The sequence below is a fragment of the Etheostoma cragini genome, chromosome 8 (genome assembly GCF_013103735.1).
Source record: "Etheostoma cragini isolate CJK2018 chromosome 8, CSU_Ecrag_1.0, whole genome shotgun sequence".
In the NCBI taxonomy this organism is placed as follows: Eukaryota; Metazoa; Chordata; class Actinopteri; order Perciformes; family Percidae; genus Etheostoma; species Etheostoma cragini.
In genome coordinates, this window is record NC_048414.1 from 16,513,189 (window position 1) to 16,531,771 (window position 18,583).

Consider the following 18,583-nt stretch of genomic DNA (forward strand, 5'->3'; position numbering starts at 1 on the left):
TTGTATGATGCAACTTATGTTAGTCTTTAATGGTTCCAGTGGGTGCTTAACATGTCCTGTGTACTGAGTTTTGTGTAACTTCAGTGCTAATATCTTAACTCATCCCCGTATTTCTAAATTCCTAAAAGACCTATTTTCCCACTTTCAGGCAGTCGAGAAGCAGCGTTCACCTACGCCATCACAGCTGCAGGAGTGGCCCACGCCATCACTGCCGCGTGCAGCCAGGGCAACCTGAGCCAGTGTGGCTGCGACCGGGAGAAGCAGGGCTATTACAATCAGGAGGAAGGATGGAAGTGGGGAGGCTGCTCGGCTGACATCAAGTATGGAATCGAGTTCTCTCGCCGCTTCGTGGATGCCCGCGAGATTAAAAAGACCCCACGCCGCCTGATGAACTTGCATAACAATGAGGCAGGGAGAAAGGTAAAAAGTTTTTTTGTGATACAAGATATTTTTCAAGAAGTGATCCAGAGAGAGCAACGGCAAAACACTTTTCGATCAAATCTTTTTTATAGATATTATGAAATTGAGCAACTCATTCTATGAAAGGAGACAATAAATAATGCAGATTTAAAGAGTTATTCAAATATATTACAACTTGGATCTAATTTTTTAAGTTCTTGGCCCTCGTTCCTATCAGTAATAATACAATTGTACACCAAGTTAACGGCTGAGATGTAGGTATGTGGTGACATTGCTAAAAAGAAGTCAGAGGGAGCATGAAACAGCCAAAATTATGAAACCCAAACCGTCCGTTGAAAACATCCATCACATCTTTGTTACTTTAGAACTATTGTATATGCCACCGATTTTCCTGTGCAATGATGGATAATTACCAACATTTTGGGTGTGTTCACTTTTCTTTTCATCTCAAAACCTTGTGGGTTAAGTATTCTGTCATTACTGTTAAGTTTGTTTACAGCTTGGCAGATTGTTTACTGCTCATGGTTCTTTCTCAACTTTGTTGTAGCAATGTCGCTGTGCTCCCCGATCTTGGCAATTACTTTGATGAGTACAATGTTATCGAAAGAGATACAAAGGATACTCATAAGAATGGAAATCCGGCCCAAGTTAAAATAAAGCAGAGTTATCCTATAAGTGAGTCCTTGATTGATTACATGAAATAATTTTCCTTTAAAGGAACAAAATATTGTATGACTCAACCCATACAAACTTGATCCATGCATGTGTTAATGTGTTCCTTTGCAAAAGAGCAAACAGTCCCAGATAAAGAGCTAAACGTCACACAGTAATGTGGCAGAGGACTGTGATTGACCGAGTTGCTGATTGATTGATCACCCTGTTAGCCTTTCAGCAGCCTGTTTTGCTTCAGCCAATTATTGACATATCTTTCCATTCTAAAAGGGTGTCTTTTATTTCTGAGAGAGTGTGTTGGCAAACTTCCTTATGGACATGTTTGTTTGCTATTAGTCATCCCAGAACAGCCATGGAAGAAAGAAAGAGAGAGAAAGAGAAAAAGTGTGACAGTTAAAAAAAGAGATGATGTTATGTTGACAAATGGATCTAATTAATAACTTTTGCTTTATTGTGTGTCCACTGGGAAAAGGGGCCTGGCCATTGGTTGCCAGATGGAGGACTGCCATTCCCTCTTTCCAGCTCCTTTCATGGAATTATGAAGTGTAAAGTCAGGAACAGGATATTATTGCAGTTCTCCGCACAATACCATAACATGTCACTGCCATTTGACTGCGTCTATTCAGGGTGTGAAAGCAAGCTGACAATGCCGCTGTTACCACAGCAGACTGGGTCTGTGCTGCATGCCAGGGTGGTGGCATGTTGGGCTGTCAGGGTTGGAGTTGGCACTGTTGTTGTTCTCACTCTGGGACTTGGAAACCCGGGATTCTAAGAGAATGTGCAAAAGTCCGATTTCAGCGAGAAGCCGAAATCTCTCTTGAAAAGACTGGAAAAGGTTATTAAGGATACAGAGGTCTGAGCCTCTAAACTTCGCTCAAAGGCCATAAATGTGATTCATCCATGCCTTTGTGTTGGTTCACAGTTTTTAGCTAGCTTGTGATTATTGCTTACTGTTAACAAAACTTTTACAGTACACAAGTTGGCGTTTTTTCTTCTTTGCGTTCTTGACAGTTACCAAACAGCTTCTGGTGACCAGGCAATGGACCTGAGTTTAGTCCGGGATTTGCATATAGCATGGGAAAACCTGGACAGATTGCCATCAGATTTGACCAACAGAGACACATATATGTATTAAGACATGGAATTTTTTTGGATACAAGACACTTGAAATTGTTTTTATGCAGAGGATTATCCTCTCCTTTCTGCTGGGCTATTTTTATTGTGAAGAATAGTTAACATGGAAGTAGATCTTGTTTGTTTTCCCTGTCCACTGCATTACACCGTTGTTGTAGCATGTGCAAAGATCCTCAACACCAACATATTCAAGACAAATGAGCTGATACAAATGACCTTGACGCTGATGAGGAAGGATGTCCTCCAATAGGATCCAGCTGATATTGTGTTATCTAAACTCTGAGAAGCATCATTGAAACATAAAACTCCATTGTGACAAAACTGAATGTAAAAGAACCATATCTTTCATCTTGCGTTGGGGTTATGTGTTTGACAAGTGATCTTTAGAGGGGAATCTGGTCATATTGGTCTAATTAGTAACAGATCCGAGGCTTTGATGGACACAGTTTAAGTAAATGTTTCCATGCATCTGTCAGACTCCTCATGCCAGGCATTCCTTGTGGGTTTGCGCTGTACATTTTTGGAAATCCTTAATCTGAATCAACATGCAGGCGAGATTGACAGCTGACCCTGGCTTTTATGAAGGTGGTGGAGCTCATGTTTTTTCAATCAAATGTCCAAAAATGTTCACAACTTGTGTACATTTTGTAAGTATTTGAAAGAAATGATAACTTGTGCTTCTGTAAAAAGCTACAATGAAAAAATTCCCTGCCAACCAAACTTACATCTTCTACAACAAAGACACATGCTTTGTTCAAGCAAATCAGGGGTTCCTAATTTGGTAAAAGGAGTCATGTCAGCACTATTACAGTTGTGTTAATATGACCCGTTTGAACTCCACCCTCTCTTTTCCCTGTCCCTTTGCCTTTGAGAACAGTTTAGCAGAAACCGAAGAGGGCACCGTTTTTATTTTAAGTTTTTTTTGTTTCTTAGTCCCACGAGGATTGACACTTACACACTAGCGACAACACTCAATATTTCCCATATGCCCCAGGATTAGGCCTCAAGCAGAAGGCATTTTGCCCTTTGCACCATATGTTGGACATAACCTCAAAGAGAAATTAACTCCATGTCTGAGTAAGGGAATAACCAAAAAAAAGTGACATTATTGCATTTAAAATGACTCTTTGACTCAAAGCATGTGAATACATAACTGTGATCCACTTTCATGCATGTGGCAACATTTGTTTTTTTTCTATGTATCACAAGGTTTAGGCAGTCAAATAAACCTCAAGTCTTTTGTCCAGCTGTAAATAATTAATTGAGTTCGTCTTTGTTTTGTACTGCATGTGGAACGATCAATAACAATAGGATCTGGATTCAAGTGATCTAAGATGATTGATAGTTCTATTAGAGCCATGTTTATTATTCTCTGTCATTGATGTGGTTTAGGGAAGGTAGACAAAATTACAGGATGGAATATTACCAGTAAGTGCAATTTTCACTCCTTTAGGACATGCAACTGCATGTCATCCATGACTAGAAATTCAGATATGTCTGGATTTGTCTTCTTCACAGAGAGCTGTCAGTCTGCACTAAAGCTTTGTTTTTATATGATTTAAGTACCTGTGCCATAACTGCACTGAACTCACAATGTAAGACACTAGCACAATCACGGCTTACTAGAAGCATGGAGGCAGATAAGAAATGCCACATTGCCAACAGAGTTTTTAACACACACAAAAATCTGATATTTTGATCTGTTTCCACTTACATAGTGGCACAACACAAAGCTAACCGTTTATTCATCAATGTTTACTGAATGCAGGTATAAAGAATATAGAGCTTTCCACAGTTCATACACCAATACAAGCATATCTAGAGTGATGTTAACATGTAAATGGAACTTACTTAAAATGTAAGTGGAACTGAAAATTGAGTTGTTCAGCATGGTAATTTTGTCTTTTGCCTCTAGTCAGTTTTTGTCTTTTGCCTCTAGTCACATATATATAGCAGACATGCAGATAGTTGCTGTTGGCTTCATGTTCTATAGATTATCTAGAGTAACAGAGATATTGTGTCTGTAAAGACACATTTCTGATGTCTATTTTCCTTTTTTTTAAATCTACACAAAATTAAGCTTGCCCCCTTTGTATTGTGATGTGTGAAAACCTAGATGAATGAAACCAAAACTACCTAGCCATGCAGATACCACTGGAGGTTCTTGAGATTTTTTTTTGTAATTTGGGTGAACCGACCTTTTAGAGAGTTTTTTTGTAGAGTGGCTGCAGTTCTTCAAGTTTTGTTTTGTATTTTACTCTCCAGGTACTAGAAGAAAGGATGAAGCTAGAGTGCAAGTGCCACGGCGTCTCAGGCTCCTGCACCACCAAGACCTGTTGGACTACACTACCCAAATTCCGTGAAATTGGCTACGTACTCAAGGACAAGTACAACGAAGCTGTGCACGTGGAGGTAGTCCGGGCTAGCCGACTGCGCCAGCCCACCCACCTCAAGGTGAAGCAGACTCAGGGCTACCGCAAGCCCATGGAGACAGACCTCGTCTACATCGAGAGGTCGCCCAACTACTGCGAGGAGGACGCAGCCACGGGGAGCGTGGGCACCCAGGGACGCCTGTGCAACCGCACCTCGCAACATACAGACGGCTGCGACCTTATGTGCTGCGGGCGGGGCTACAATACACACCAGTACACCAAAGTGTGGCAGTGCAATTGTAAGTTCCAATGGTGCTGCTTTGTCAAGTGCAACACGTGCAGTGAGAGGACGGAGGTGTTTACCTGCAAATAAGAACCCGAGGAACTCAGTGCCAGGAAGTGAGGCGCCAAGGACTAACTGAATGAGGAAGTGTGACAAGGACCAGTGAGAGACTTTTAAATAAAGGAATGGAATTTACACTATCAGCTCTTCATGGCATCGTTTTGCACAGCAGAATCTATCTATTTCTTTTCAGAAAGTAAATGCTAAATATCAGTAGGTAATACCCCAGGACTTTTCTGTCACTTAGAAGTTGTGTTCATGTACTGATGCATCCGCAGTGAAGATGGGACTATAGCTAATGGATGAGGTCCCCGTGGAAACTCTGGGATTTGTAATTGTTAAATTCACAACAGACACTTGCATGGAGAGAAAACACAGTAACCTGGGAGTTGATCAAAATGACAGCAGCTGCGGTGACTGGGAGAGATTTGTCAAGTCTTGAAAACCTTTAAAGGTTTTGTCGTATGTTTCACTAAAGGGGAGAAAAAGTAAATCTTGACATGAAAACCCCCCAAATTGACTGGGGCTTATGTTGGAGGTTTGTAGAAATGAAGAACATTTTGTAAGCATGGCGCGTTGGGGTGCGCCAAAATCTGAGTGGAGAACTCTGTTAAACCCTCTGCTGCCAACTGGAAAATGGTGGAGTATGTTAGTTTTCCAGTCACACTGGAACTGTCTGTTCTGAACACTGAAAATAAATTGTTTATTTATGTTATAGTATCTTAAAACGAAGCACTAACGGGTAGAGATGTCTTTTTTGTACTAAGTGTAAGAAAAAATACTTTTTAGAAATTCTGACTGAAAATGTGTGTGTCCCCCCCACCCCCACTCCCTAAAACACACCTCAACGGAAAAAACAACCACATCATTACAGTGTGTTTCACATTCAAACACCTTGATTCTATTTTACTGTAGCATACTGTTTGTTAGTAGTCTTCTTTCCCCAAGCAGTACCATCTATTTGGATGCTTTTGCAATTTCAGTTAATATACAGTAGCAAGAAAACTCATTTACCTGCAGAGATTTTTCCTCAATTTATTAAACGTGAAGCTGATATGTTGCTGGATGTGTTGTCGAGTGCTGCACTGATATTTACTATTCAGATACGACTCATGAGAATTAAATAAACTCCTATGTGACTCAGTTTGGCAGTTCATCGCTAAAATATCAGTTGGAGTTGAACCTGCAGTCTGCCTTAAATTTAAAGAGAGATACTGATTCATACATTTTATAAACATCTGTAAAGCTCTGGTCAGTGGAGTGGTTAGTTAGAACCACATACCCATGCATGTAATAGACCAAAGGTAACAAAAACTATAGAAGATATTATTATTATGTGACTGATCTGCTGCCCGACAAACATTTATAGTTTAAAGAAACTGTTAAACAACACAAGGCTAACTTTGGTCTGATGATTCACACTCATTGTTCTCAATAGGGCTATAGTGAAATTTTGTTCCTGGCTAGATTAGCTCTACTCTGCTGCTACATTAAAGGATGATTCCACTTAATTACAACAAAGATGGTCTTTTAGGAGTTTGTATTATCTCTATCAGTTGTACTCACCAAAGTTATTGATGAGATCTGGAAATACAGTGATACAATGACGTCGGACAGACCCAGATTATCTAATCCACTTTGCTGGTATAGACAATAGTGACGGCAACCCCAAAAGAAATTGCACAAAAACCTTAGCTAGCCAACTTTTTAGCAATGTCTTAGTATTCCCAGATCCTTAATATTTACTTGATAAGTATAATGTTATAAGAAAGGAATGAGGGCCAAAACTATGAAAATAAATAAGGTGCTCCAACTATTTCTTAAAGAACAACGTTACCTCTGTGCAGTGTCTCTGCTGGTGATAACAAGAATCCAGAAAGTCCATGCAACCCGATGTTGTTCTCCAAGAAATCGTTTTAGAATCTTACTCCCCGTAGAACCATTTGTTAATATCTAATTTAATTTTAGAGAGAGTCAAGCTAGCTCTTTCACAGCTCTTTCTCCTGGCTGTAGCTCCAAACAACACGGGTATCAATCTTCTCATCTGAAAGTGAATAAGCAGATTTCCCAAATTGTCCTATGATTCGTTTAATTCATGCAGTGTGAAAGAGGCTAAATAAACCATATGCTAACACTTGGCTTTGGGCTGAGAATGTGCAGTGATTTGTGGCACTTTATGTTATAACCACTTTTTTTGTTGACATATTCATGTTTTTGCCGTCTATTCAGCTTTAATCTATAAAACCATATTTCCAAGGTCATGTGAGGTTTACGGACTATACAGGCCAGTTTATCTTTTGGTTTACGTAATCATTGATAGGTTTAGAATGTATTAACTTTTGCGCATTAATAATACCCAAACATTATAGAGATTTAGAGACAGATATAGCCTGGTCTTGCACTTTGCATGATTAAACGTTTGTGTGCATCAGTCTTTAAGTTATTTTCTTTTCGTAGAGGGGCTACTCAGATGGATCAAACACAGTTGTCATGTGAATAGATTTGCATGTTTACTCAATTAAAGTAACTTATTAATATAACAGCATGTAGCCTCATTCTAAAATTCATATTTTTTTCTGAAATAGATCAAAATAACCCCATCAGGAGGCATTTAAAAAAATCATGTTTCCTTTGACCAGGATTCAAATACATTTTCCACACAAACTTACAAGAAAGGTTATCCTTGAACCCTGAGTAAGGAATTCACATTCTTCAATGCATGTTGGAACAGGAATATTCCCGCCCAGTGTGATTAGTTGCCCATATCGACTGTTCCAACAAATATTTTAAGCTATTATTTTCATAAATTCTCTCCTTGTGAAGAAAAACATACACATTAAATGTGGTCATTGAGTGTGTCCAGGTTTAAAGCCAAACTTTATGTAGAAGTCTGATATTCAAACATTCCAACACGACTGTGTCACCTTCCTAAAATAATGGCCTGAGTCATTTTTTTGACAAAAATGATCTAAATCATCTCCTTATGGTGCTGGCCACCACTGGTAAAATTGCCTACATCCTCAGTTGAACAGGTCATGTGATTCTATTCGTTTAGTGTAATGGCCTATGTCAAGCGTGAGACTTTGTGGGGTTTTCTGAAAAACCTTTAAAAAATGTCAGGCCATTATTTTAGGAAGGTGACATCACTGGCAAATGCATTAGGAAGCATAAATACTTAAAAATGTAAAATAAATAAATCCAGCAATGTGCTGACTTGCTGATTTTATTTTGTACACAGCACATTTTCATAATTTGCTGTGGTCTTCCGTCTTGATTGTGGCACGCATGGAACAGAAGTCAATTATCTCTTCCAGCATGGAAAGGAGTATCTTCTTCATGTCTTTGTCAAGTGAAAATGTGATCAGAAACACAGAAAGTAAAAGAAAAAAAGCAAGAAGGATTATGAAAAACTGTTATTTTCCATTAAATATGACAAAACATTGCCTCACACAAAATACGTTTGTAGTAATCATGCAAAATCTAATCATTCATCAAGTTGGAATTGTTTTTTGTTTAGGGATGGAAATCCCACATGCTGTTTTCTTCAGGGTAATTGGGGCTCTCTGATTTGGGTGGTCACAGCAACCTGTGACACCCACAGTTACCCTTTCTTTAGTCTCACATTGCCAGACCCACAGAGTTGTGGCGTTAGGTCTGGCCCCTCCACACATACACTCCTTGATAGCAGAAAAACTGCCCGGGTTGTGTTTATTTCTTTAAACCAATCACAACTGTCATGGGCAATGCTAATCTCCGGTCGCAATGACGGTGGATCTGGAAAATGGTCTCAGGAAGGAATATGTTTTGTTAGAACATTTGCACCCCGCTAAAGAAAACGTCAACTGTTCACACAATATAGTAACGTGAGATATTTAAATTGGCTGGATACACGGTTAAACATAATTTGCTCTTACCACTGTATGCTATGTGTATTTCATCCAAAGCAATCCCCACCAATGGGTTGCACGATTCAAATTGTCTTCCAGAAAATCTAGTTTTTAGCGCGTGGCTTGCTAGCTTTGAGGTTCTGGTTGTTGTTTACAGAGGCAACCAGAGTTTAGAACAGCAACACAAAATAAGTGGAAGGTGAGTGACATCCGGTAAATTTACCGCAGTTGATCCAGACTACTCTACTTCAACACTTTATTTTCTGTTGTGGTTGAAATGGCAGATGATATTAGCAGTTTATTCTCAAATCATGGTGTGGGTTGATTCATGATGCTCAGGAAGAACTCATTAAGGGTTTAGGACGGACAGGATAACTGGCTTAACACTTGATCCTCTCCTCATGCTGTCTGTGTTGGCAGAGCCATTCGGAATCACTAAATGGAGAAGAGGACTTTTATGCAAATGACCTGATGTGAATAGGAAGTGGCTCAGTGTGCCTCTTGTTTTGAGACACACAAACAAGAGTGTAGTTCTTTTGTAAGGGTGTTTTTGAGATGGAAGGGATGGCTTGATGAAACAAGGAGGTGCATGTGTAGCCGGAAACTGATCGTGAAAAGAGTGGTTATTTAGGAGAGGAGCTAATTGAGAGTGGTTTGGAGAAAGAGTGGGTACACTATATAAGCAGGAGCAGCTGTCACACCAAGTTAGGGACCAAGTGCAAAGCATGGTAAAAAGATAAGGTAAAACAGTTTTTTTTCCAGCCTATGAATAAGTTCATGATAGTTAATTCATTCATTATTTTGACTCTTTCTAGCCTTCAAAGTGATGTAGTTTTTTAAGGCAGTGAGGGACGATTTACATCATTCATAAATTACCATTTTGGCGATTCATCCAGCTCTTTCTATGAAGTGGCTCTGTGAAAGAGAACCATGCCATTTCATTCATTTGCTGGACGCTCCCACTTGTCCTCCTGTATGTGAAAAGCATTGTAGGCGGGCAGCAGAGCAGAAGTAAGATGTGTTTTGTTAGTAGTCTGAAGCCCTGGGGACCGGAACCGCATAAGCTCCCCATACTATTCCCTGGATTGAGAAAAATAAATCCATTTGTTTCTGACAAACATTTTGTCATTAAAAATATGAGATAGAAAAACAGAGTCTGCTGTGTGTGCCTTCTTCTAAAGCAGCTATTGTTTGGGTGTCAGGATCATTAGTTCATTGGGATATATTGTGCAAGCTAATGCTTCTGGTCTAATTCACACTGGGAGCGACGCACCCACTTTTCAAATTCAGGGCCCAGTTGGGAGGAAAGGCAGTCTCAAGGTAACCACTGACATCACTGGAAAGGATATCGCTTATGTCTGCCAAGGCCATAAATTAACTGTATGCAAATGTATCCTATGATCCTGCTATTCAGAGTTCACTGGCACACGACACGTCTGGGTCTGTAGTGCTTTAGAAAACCAGGATAGCTTCAATTGACTTACAAAGTCAAGGAGTCCGTTTTCATTTACACAAATTGAAGCGAACAGGAAAGACAAAAAACGTACTAAATTTGATTTAAACCAATGAAGTAGTTTAGAAAAGGTCAATCCTGCAGAGTGATTTCCTCGTTTAGCGGACAAAACCTTTTGGTATCTAAAGGAAATTTATAAAGGCTGTATAGATAATATGATGTATCCTAGCCAAAGGATTACACATTTAAGTTAAGATCTTTTATTGTTGATAGCAACATTGCTTCATGCTAAGTCATTTTTAAAATTTTGTTCCACTGTTTTGTGAAGTGAGAGAAGCCCTCCCAAATTCCTTTGAATTATCTCCAACACTATGCCTCCTTGTAATTTGTAACTTTGGCAAAGTGAGATAGGAACGTTTAGATCAGAGGCTTGGCTTCTCAGAGATAAGACACATCTGCAAGCGTGGGGGAAGAGAAGCATGGGTGGCAAAAATATAAATTTGCCCAAATGAAGGGATTAAATTAAAAATCAAGGAGTCAGAGGTCTTCTGAGCTGGTGCTTGAGATTAGCCAGATACCAACTGAGAAGAAAAGGATTGTTGTCTTCCAGACGCCACATTTCAATTACAGACTTCTCCTCAGTTGAGGAAAGGGACGTTTAACAGTCTCATGGATGATGGATTATTCTGGTGCAATCCTTTAAGTCGTGTTTGTTATTCCAGGATGTGAAGGCTTTGGTTAAGGTGATAAAAGCTGGGAAAACATGGAAGTACTACTGTGCTGAAAACATCTCTTGGCAGCCCTCTTGGAGAGAAATGCAATCAGTCTTTGCACCATCATAATGCTTCTTTAAAATGTTAAAACTGTCAACAAAGAAGAAGAGCACACAATACAGTTTATTGCTGCCCACAACACAGCCTGCAGCAATTAGGAACGTATATTTTCTTCTCTTTTTTCATGTGATCGCTTGGTGTTTTTCTGTGTTCCTTTAACTTTGTTTTGACTGCTTGTCTTAGTAAAAGACCATCATTTGGAGGTTTCTCATCATCTGTTTGATATTAGTGGCAAGGAACACATGGCCATTCAAAGGCAGAGCCCTGTGTGACATCATAGACCACAAGGAAAAGTGGAGATCTTCAAGACCCCAGACTGAAGACTCTGAACGCTACCTGATTGCCTTCATCCATCTGTATTGTACCAATGTTGGGCTCTGTTTCTGAGGCATGCTATGGTTTTTGAAGAACTGTGTGTTATCTCTTCTTCACAGTAGTGCTCCCAGAGGCCTTTTTCAGAATATCGTCAGTCTCATATTAAAATAGCAACTGGATTGTAACCAAAAGTCAAACTAAATAGCAAAGGCACGGTGAGTCAATGAAATGAAAAAAAATAAGCAAAATACAACAAGTTTGAATTGCAGAGTTTTGATGGGAATCCCCAAACCAAACGGCTGCATAAAGACAAAAGCAACTTCTCTTGTGTGGCTCTGACTGAACCCGTTAAAAAATCTCTGTCAAAAACACTGTAAATAACTTTAGATTCACAGATATTAAAGGGAAAATTCTGACTACATATACATAAGCAGACAAGACATTAGCCCAGGGAGTAATGATGCCCAATTTGGCAAGCACACCTGTTTATGTTGGACTTGGGCAGTAAGCGGTGCTTGTAAAATATGAGCGAGGTTAATACTCATGCGGTAACGCCCTCAGGCCTCACAGCTACAGTAAGGATAGCATCAGCAGTCTGAGACGATGGGATGGGTCTAACCCCAGGCGCTGCTGTATTTGTGTCTCTGTTCATGTGTGAGCAAAGCTCATTCTGTAAGCATGTGTTTGCCTGCTCACCTCACCTTAGGCTGCATGCAACTTCAACATGTACATATGTGTGTGTGTGTCTCTGTGTGTCTTTGTGTCTGTCTGAATCTGCCTGCTTGAGTGTAAGACAGACACGTCCCTATGGGAAGTGGGTTTCTGCATGAGACATTTGGCGGAGGGAGTTCGAGGACAGCCCACACGCGCTTTTGTGCTGCTCAGTGTCCAGTGGTTGGCTAGGCCACGGCTTCTCCTTGAGGTTATTTTTCTCCACACGTTTTGTTTTCATGAAGTGAGGTCGGGGTTCTAAAAGCAGACTCCACCTAGTGAAAAGCTACAAGACCCTTAAAGGCCCTTTTCTTAGCGTTTGACCCCTCACCCTCTGTGAGACAAAGCAGAAGACAAATGTTCTGGATGAAGCAAATTACAATTTTCATGAAGTTGATCGCAAATTATGTCTTGTAAATACATTTTCCATGGCCTGTTGCTTTTAATGTATACTGAGGTACAGTATTTCCAAGGACACAGCATGAATTTTTACAGCTAATTGCTTAGCAATTCGTTTTTCTAAACCATGATTCATGTTTAGCAAATTGAGTTTGGCATTTCATTTTAATGCTGCAAATAATAGATTGACCTTACTAAAATAAAAGAATTAACTCAGTCCAAACCTTAGAAACTCAGAAAGGCTCCAAGTGCTTTACTCTAAATGATCTGTCTTGATAAAACAACATCAAAATATTACACAGCTGAGACCACAGAACTTGACACTTTACAGCTGCTATTTGAAAAATACAGTAATTTTAAATGTTTTGGTTATCTTACAAAGCACATACATGTTGTCAACAAGTTCCCATCGGTCTTAAAGTAATGTTCTCACCTTACGCAACTTCCCTCCATCTCTGCTACTGAAAATCAACAAGCTGTACCAGCAAAAAGTCAATCACTCTTTTGCTCCACTAAAGAGCGACAGTTTGGGGTCAGGTCCAGAGAATAGTCCAGGAATAGCTTACCAAAGCACACTGTCAGTGCCAGTGAGATCCAATGCCAGTGCATCCTCCTTCCCGGTCTATCCTGTGGAAAGAGCGCTGGTGGAGGTGAAAAGGTTCCATGATGTGGGTCATATACATGGAAAGTTCTGCTGAATCTTTTGCTTTTCCATGGGGATGGAAGGTCACCGGAACAACACACAAACAGCTCCAACTCAACATGCAGCTCAGGGTGCAAGAAACACTAGGGCTTGTTGTTCAAACTAATTATCTTACTACTTTTAATGACTTTTTCAGCTGTGTAAAACCCCAACGAGTAGTACCGATTTTAAGCGATTGTGGCAGGTAATGATGAGCAGCATGGTGACAAAGTTTGCTTAACACAAGTGAACTTGTCCATCTCCCGCTCAGAGAGTTGATGGCTAACTCAGTCTGTCAGCGGAGCGCACCGCATGGAAAGCAACATCAGAGAAACTGGTTGCCCAGCGCTTGTATATTTCTGTCTCCATCTGTGTCACCGGCTGGAAGTGGGCTAGTGTACATGCCTTTGAATATGTAGGGCATTGGACACCAGCTCCATGTGGTTTGGGATAAGTTAAAGGCTGGTTGGGGCTTTAATCCGCCAAACCCTCCTCCCAGTTTTTTCCCTCTTTTTTTTGTCTCTGTGGGTCCTGTTTCCCCCCACCACCTCGCCCTCTACCACATAAGCCCGTCAGCACCCCAACTCCAATAGACCCTCAGCTCCCCTTTATCCTCTCCTCCACTGCCTCCATACCAACTGGGCCTTGCCTCAGTCCCCGACGTCCTAATGGCTGATGGATGCACCAAGGTCACACTGATGATCTAGAGAAGTCCTTTGGTCCATCATTGAGCCTTTGATCAACATACTTAACCCTTTCTTCCTACCCCCCCCCCCCTAAGTGGATGAGAATGTGGGGAGATTGAGTTACACAGTGCTGGGGAGCGGGCAGGCTGACATCCCTTTGGTAACACATGTCTTTGTTTAAGGCAAAGCTCTGGCACTGACGGTCCTCTTCCCAGCTCCTTTCCTTCTCTTAATACCCCACCAGAGTTACCATGGAGAAGATCTATAGAGGAGATCCAGCCTGTAGTCTATGAGAAAACCTGCTGTTTTTTTTGTTTTGTTTTTTACAAATCACATGCCTAGTTGTTCAGTCAACCAGGCTGTTCTCAAGAACCATTCTTATGTTTAGCTATGAAAAGTAATGCACTGGAAATCGTATAACTGCATGCAAGCAGCACAATGTGGATCATAAAACACAAGGCTTTAAAGTGGGGGAGCAAAGTTTGTGTCCAGAAGAACTCAAGGGTAAAACACACACAAACTTTTACCCAGGAAACGGTTGTTTGTTAAGGGGACCAGTGGTTAAACCCAAACCATAATCTTTTAATAAACTATTCCTTTTGGTGCCCTAACATAACTCACCACGACATGACAGTCACCGTTTGTCGGCTAAACTTAACTGCAATGGCTGCTCAAATGACTGGGGCCTTATGGTGCTCTGTAGCCGGCTCACAGTAACCTTTTCTCGGCTAAACTTATCATTTGAATGAACTCCAATCATTTGGAATTAACTTTGACATTTGCTTCACACTTTAAAAGCTTTTACAACTGTTTTTCAGCTAACCATGTACCTATGGTTCCAATAATAGTTGAACGATGCATAAGCAGTGCATTGGAAAGATACATTTGTAGCATGTTCCATCAGTCAATTCCTGTTAGCAATGTTAGCATCCTTTATTTATAGTGCTGGTGTCAGCTTGTTCAGCAGAAATCTTACTGGCACCAAAACAACAGAATGGTTTTTGGGAGGCAGAAGGCTGTTGTGTGCTACTACAAATTAATTTAAATCAATATTGCTTCTAAGAAAGAGGGGACAGGTTTTGCTTAAAGCTAGAATTTGGTGTTTAGAATTATTTATAGTTCTCATCTTAATAATATTTTCAGCTCTTGTTTTTTTATCCAATTAACTCCTGTGGGTGGGAGATTATCACATAACTACAAAGTGCCATATGTGTTGTAAATCTCAGAAGAGCTTAACAGAGCAAAATGACTCATTGTATGGTGTTAATCAGATCTTTCTCTTTGAGCTCTGTAAACACAACAAATCAAATTTATGTTCTCACATTAGCAAAAACGATATCTTTGTTTTGTGTTTTCAAAGATTAGTAAAATAAATTCCTTACTTTGAATTAGCTCAGTGATGACTTCCATTAGCCATTCACAACGTTTGAAATTAAAGGGGGTTTGAAAGAGTTGTTGCTCCATATGTTCATTTTAGGATCAACTTACCAGTTTTTGGATATGTTCTATCAATTAGCGGGCTTGGGCAGAAAGCAGAGGCAAAATTAATATGTTTCTAATTCTGAGTATCATGGTTTCTGCATATGGACCTGTATATTGTCCTTCCAAAGAAAACTTCTACCCTTACATTTCTCTGTTTTATTGAGCTGAATTGCAATAAAATGTAATCCCCAAATACATAAACGCATTAGACCTCATTGGGAAGTGCTATTAGGTCTGTCTTGGAGCAGCAGTAAAATGTATTTTCAACTCCTGCCAGTTTTTGGCCCGCAACCTGCAGTTACACCTCTCATCACTTGGACCATTTAAGAATACTGCCTGCTCCACATGGAGTCAGTGATAAGGCACTCATGTCCAATCAAGTCCCAACAGCTTGCTTGTCTTTTTGTGGACTTTTCACATGTGCACAGGTTGGTGAGGCAACAGCAGCTGTCAGACGGTGGTTGTTGGCAGGGCGTGGTGCCTGACCAGTGGGTCTGACCAGACACTTGTACTGCTACGCTGAGCCACAGGCAGAGAGTTGACCCCAAAGCCTGCCTCAGACTCCTGGTTAACGTGCTGTGGTTGACGGGGTTCATGACAGCATGGATGAAACTCGACAGGATGACCTGGACTTTCTGGGTTAGCTTTGTCGCAGGATTGGCTGATTCTGACAGTAGATGTCCGGGCTTCTTTCACATGTGTATTCATCTTTCTTTGATTGAGCTTATATAAGTCCTCTAAGTAACTTCACAGCTAAACAAACTATGATTTGTGACCCACAGTAATGTTGTTCTTCTTTTATCATTCTTAAAATATGCCACTTGAAGTTCCCTCAGAAAGATCTTTTGATCTGGCTGAAGAATAAACAGCGAACACAGCATGAAGCAGAGCTGGTTTGAGAGGAATATGAGGGATGACTGTCACTATGGCAACCACCTAATGTTTTCAGTTTAAAGCTGACATCTCAATAGGTCCTGTTATGTCCTGATATGTGGGGATAGTAAATGTTATAAATGTATGAGGTGAGTTAATAGGAAGTCTGTTAATTACAGGGGTGGGATAACGTATAAATCTTGCAGATTAGAGGCTGGATGTATAAGCAAAACTATCTGCAAGCTCAACACTTGGTACTTTAGAGGCCCAGTGATAGCAGTGCTGGATAGCCGCAATGTAAAGACATGGCACGGAAGACTCAATTATCATTGTCAAGCTGAGTCTTCATGAAATAAGCTGGTGAATGTAGATTCATAAAATTGATAGGTGGTGGCCATATGCAGTGAAAGAACCAGTGCAGGATTCTATGTTTTCCATGCGATATTGAATTATTGACAAATGTCTATTATGTAATTTCAAATTCAAGCATTTTTTGCATTTTAACTTTACATGCTGCCATAATGGCAAAGGAACACAAGCTTAGTCTTTAGCTCAACTTTAAATTTCAGCTTGTCAAGTCTGTACAAGCCAAAACGATATGTTACTAAATAAGCTTTGTGAATCATTGCTGTCATGCATTGCACAACCTTAACTTAAAGCATAAAAAGTTTTTTTACAACTTTGTTCCCATTTTTACAGTTTTGGCCAACATTTCTGTCAGATATGATTGCATTGTGGAATGTAATGGGAGATCTGGGAACACAAGGAAATTGTTCAAATGGTAAGAAACACAAGCGGTCAGATGACCAAACAGGTTAAAAACCAGCCAACGCTTTAGTAAAGTTATGAACCACCGTATCTGAAAATTGAAATTGAGCACATTCAGACAGGGGCGGATTTAGTCATTTTGAGGCCTAAGGCAAACACAGGCATGGGGCCCTCCACAACTCTTGTTCTCCCCTTTTTCAGCCCTTATGTATCTGAGAAAGACGTGCTCTCTGTTTGACAGCTGTTTTGGCCAGAGTGCTGGATCATCTTCAATCATAACACATTGATTAGGGTAACTGCTACTCACAGGGTCTAGTTGCTGAGTTTTATGTGTGTCACCATCTTCATCATTGCCATAGTTGTCATCGTGGACAGTGAAAGCAGCGGTTCCGTAACCATCTCCATTCAAAGGATCCTGTAAGGTTGTCTTGTATGTAGCCCCCGCATCGCTAGACCAACCTGGGCTGACACTACTCTTCACCAGTGTTAGCATTGCTAGCGCAACCTGGGCTGACGCTGCCGGTGGGTAGCTCCTCAGCGTTAGCATTGCTAGCGCAAGCACCGGCTTCTTGCTATTCTTTAGTAACGCTGATGTTAGTGTTGTCAGTAGCCATCGGGAAAAAGGTTGTAACCTTTGGAAGTTTTGCTAAAAACGTTCTACTTTCTTCCCTCTTCTTCCTTTTTTCAGAACCACTTTGGTAGCTTCCCTTCATTTTTCAGTAGGATAATGGAATAGTCCAATTTAGTGGGGCCTGGGGGGAGTTTCTCATCATGAATTAAACAATCGGATAGCACTTTAGCGCATCAATGTTTAGAGATATGATTAATTGTTGAAAAGTAAGACAACAAAACGTAACCATAAGTTTATGAGGCGTTTTACGGGGCCCTTGGTAGCTTGGGGCCCAAGGATATTGCCTACCTTTGACTAATGGTAAGTCCGCCTCTGCATTCAAAATATTAACAATAATCTTTCATTGCACATTAAAATAGGGATGCACTGACCTGGTATTAGCGATATCAACAATTAAAGTCCAACTGAAATCACATTTAGTCATCCCATTTTTTTGTCAAAAATAATGTCAACATGTTTGAAAATTAGACCGTCTGACCGTCTAAGCAACTCATAGTGACTCATAAGCATGTTTCTTTTTAGGCAAGGACCTCTCGTGGTTGTAGTAATTATCGCAACAGCAAACAAGGAAGTAAGGTGACAAAGTATATTCCGCGTACGGAGGGAGGTTGGGATGCAGATGGGTCAAACAAACGTAGTGTGAAACCATAGGACAACAAACCTGAAGCCATTCATGTTCGTCATTGTTGTTTTGGACTTACAGTCACAGCGGTCACAAACACCTTAACCACACCCCTATCTGCCAGTAGCCCTGTGACTCTTGCTTGATCTCATGATATTGAGAGAATCCAGCTCCCGTGCAAAATAATAAGTAAACTTTCACGGCCTTAATCTGTGATGCGATGATGTCTGTGATGTCACTTACTTTATACGTGACTCCTTTTGAAATTTGTTGTTTGAAATGCATTATTAATAATTGCAG

The 18,583-nt window shown here is 40.4% G+C and overlaps 1 protein-coding gene across 2 annotated transcripts in view; it reads left to right on the forward strand.

The window, feature by feature from the left end:
• wnt7bb (wingless-type MMTV integration site family, member 7Bb) overlaps nt 1–8,047 on the forward strand; it is a 32,178-nt gene extending 24,131 nt beyond the window's left edge. For both annotated transcript variants that reach the window (XM_034879402.1, XM_034879401.1), the window contains exons 3-4: nt 149–420; nt 4,492–8,047. In XM_034879402.1, coding sequence (XP_034735293.1) covers nt 149–420; nt 4,492–4,971 — 752 coding nt within the window. In that variant the 3' untranslated portion in view covers nt 4,972–8,047. The remainder of the gene's footprint in view (nt 1–148; nt 421–4,491) is intronic.
• The last annotated feature ends 10,536 nt before the right edge of the window (nt 8,048–18,583 follow it).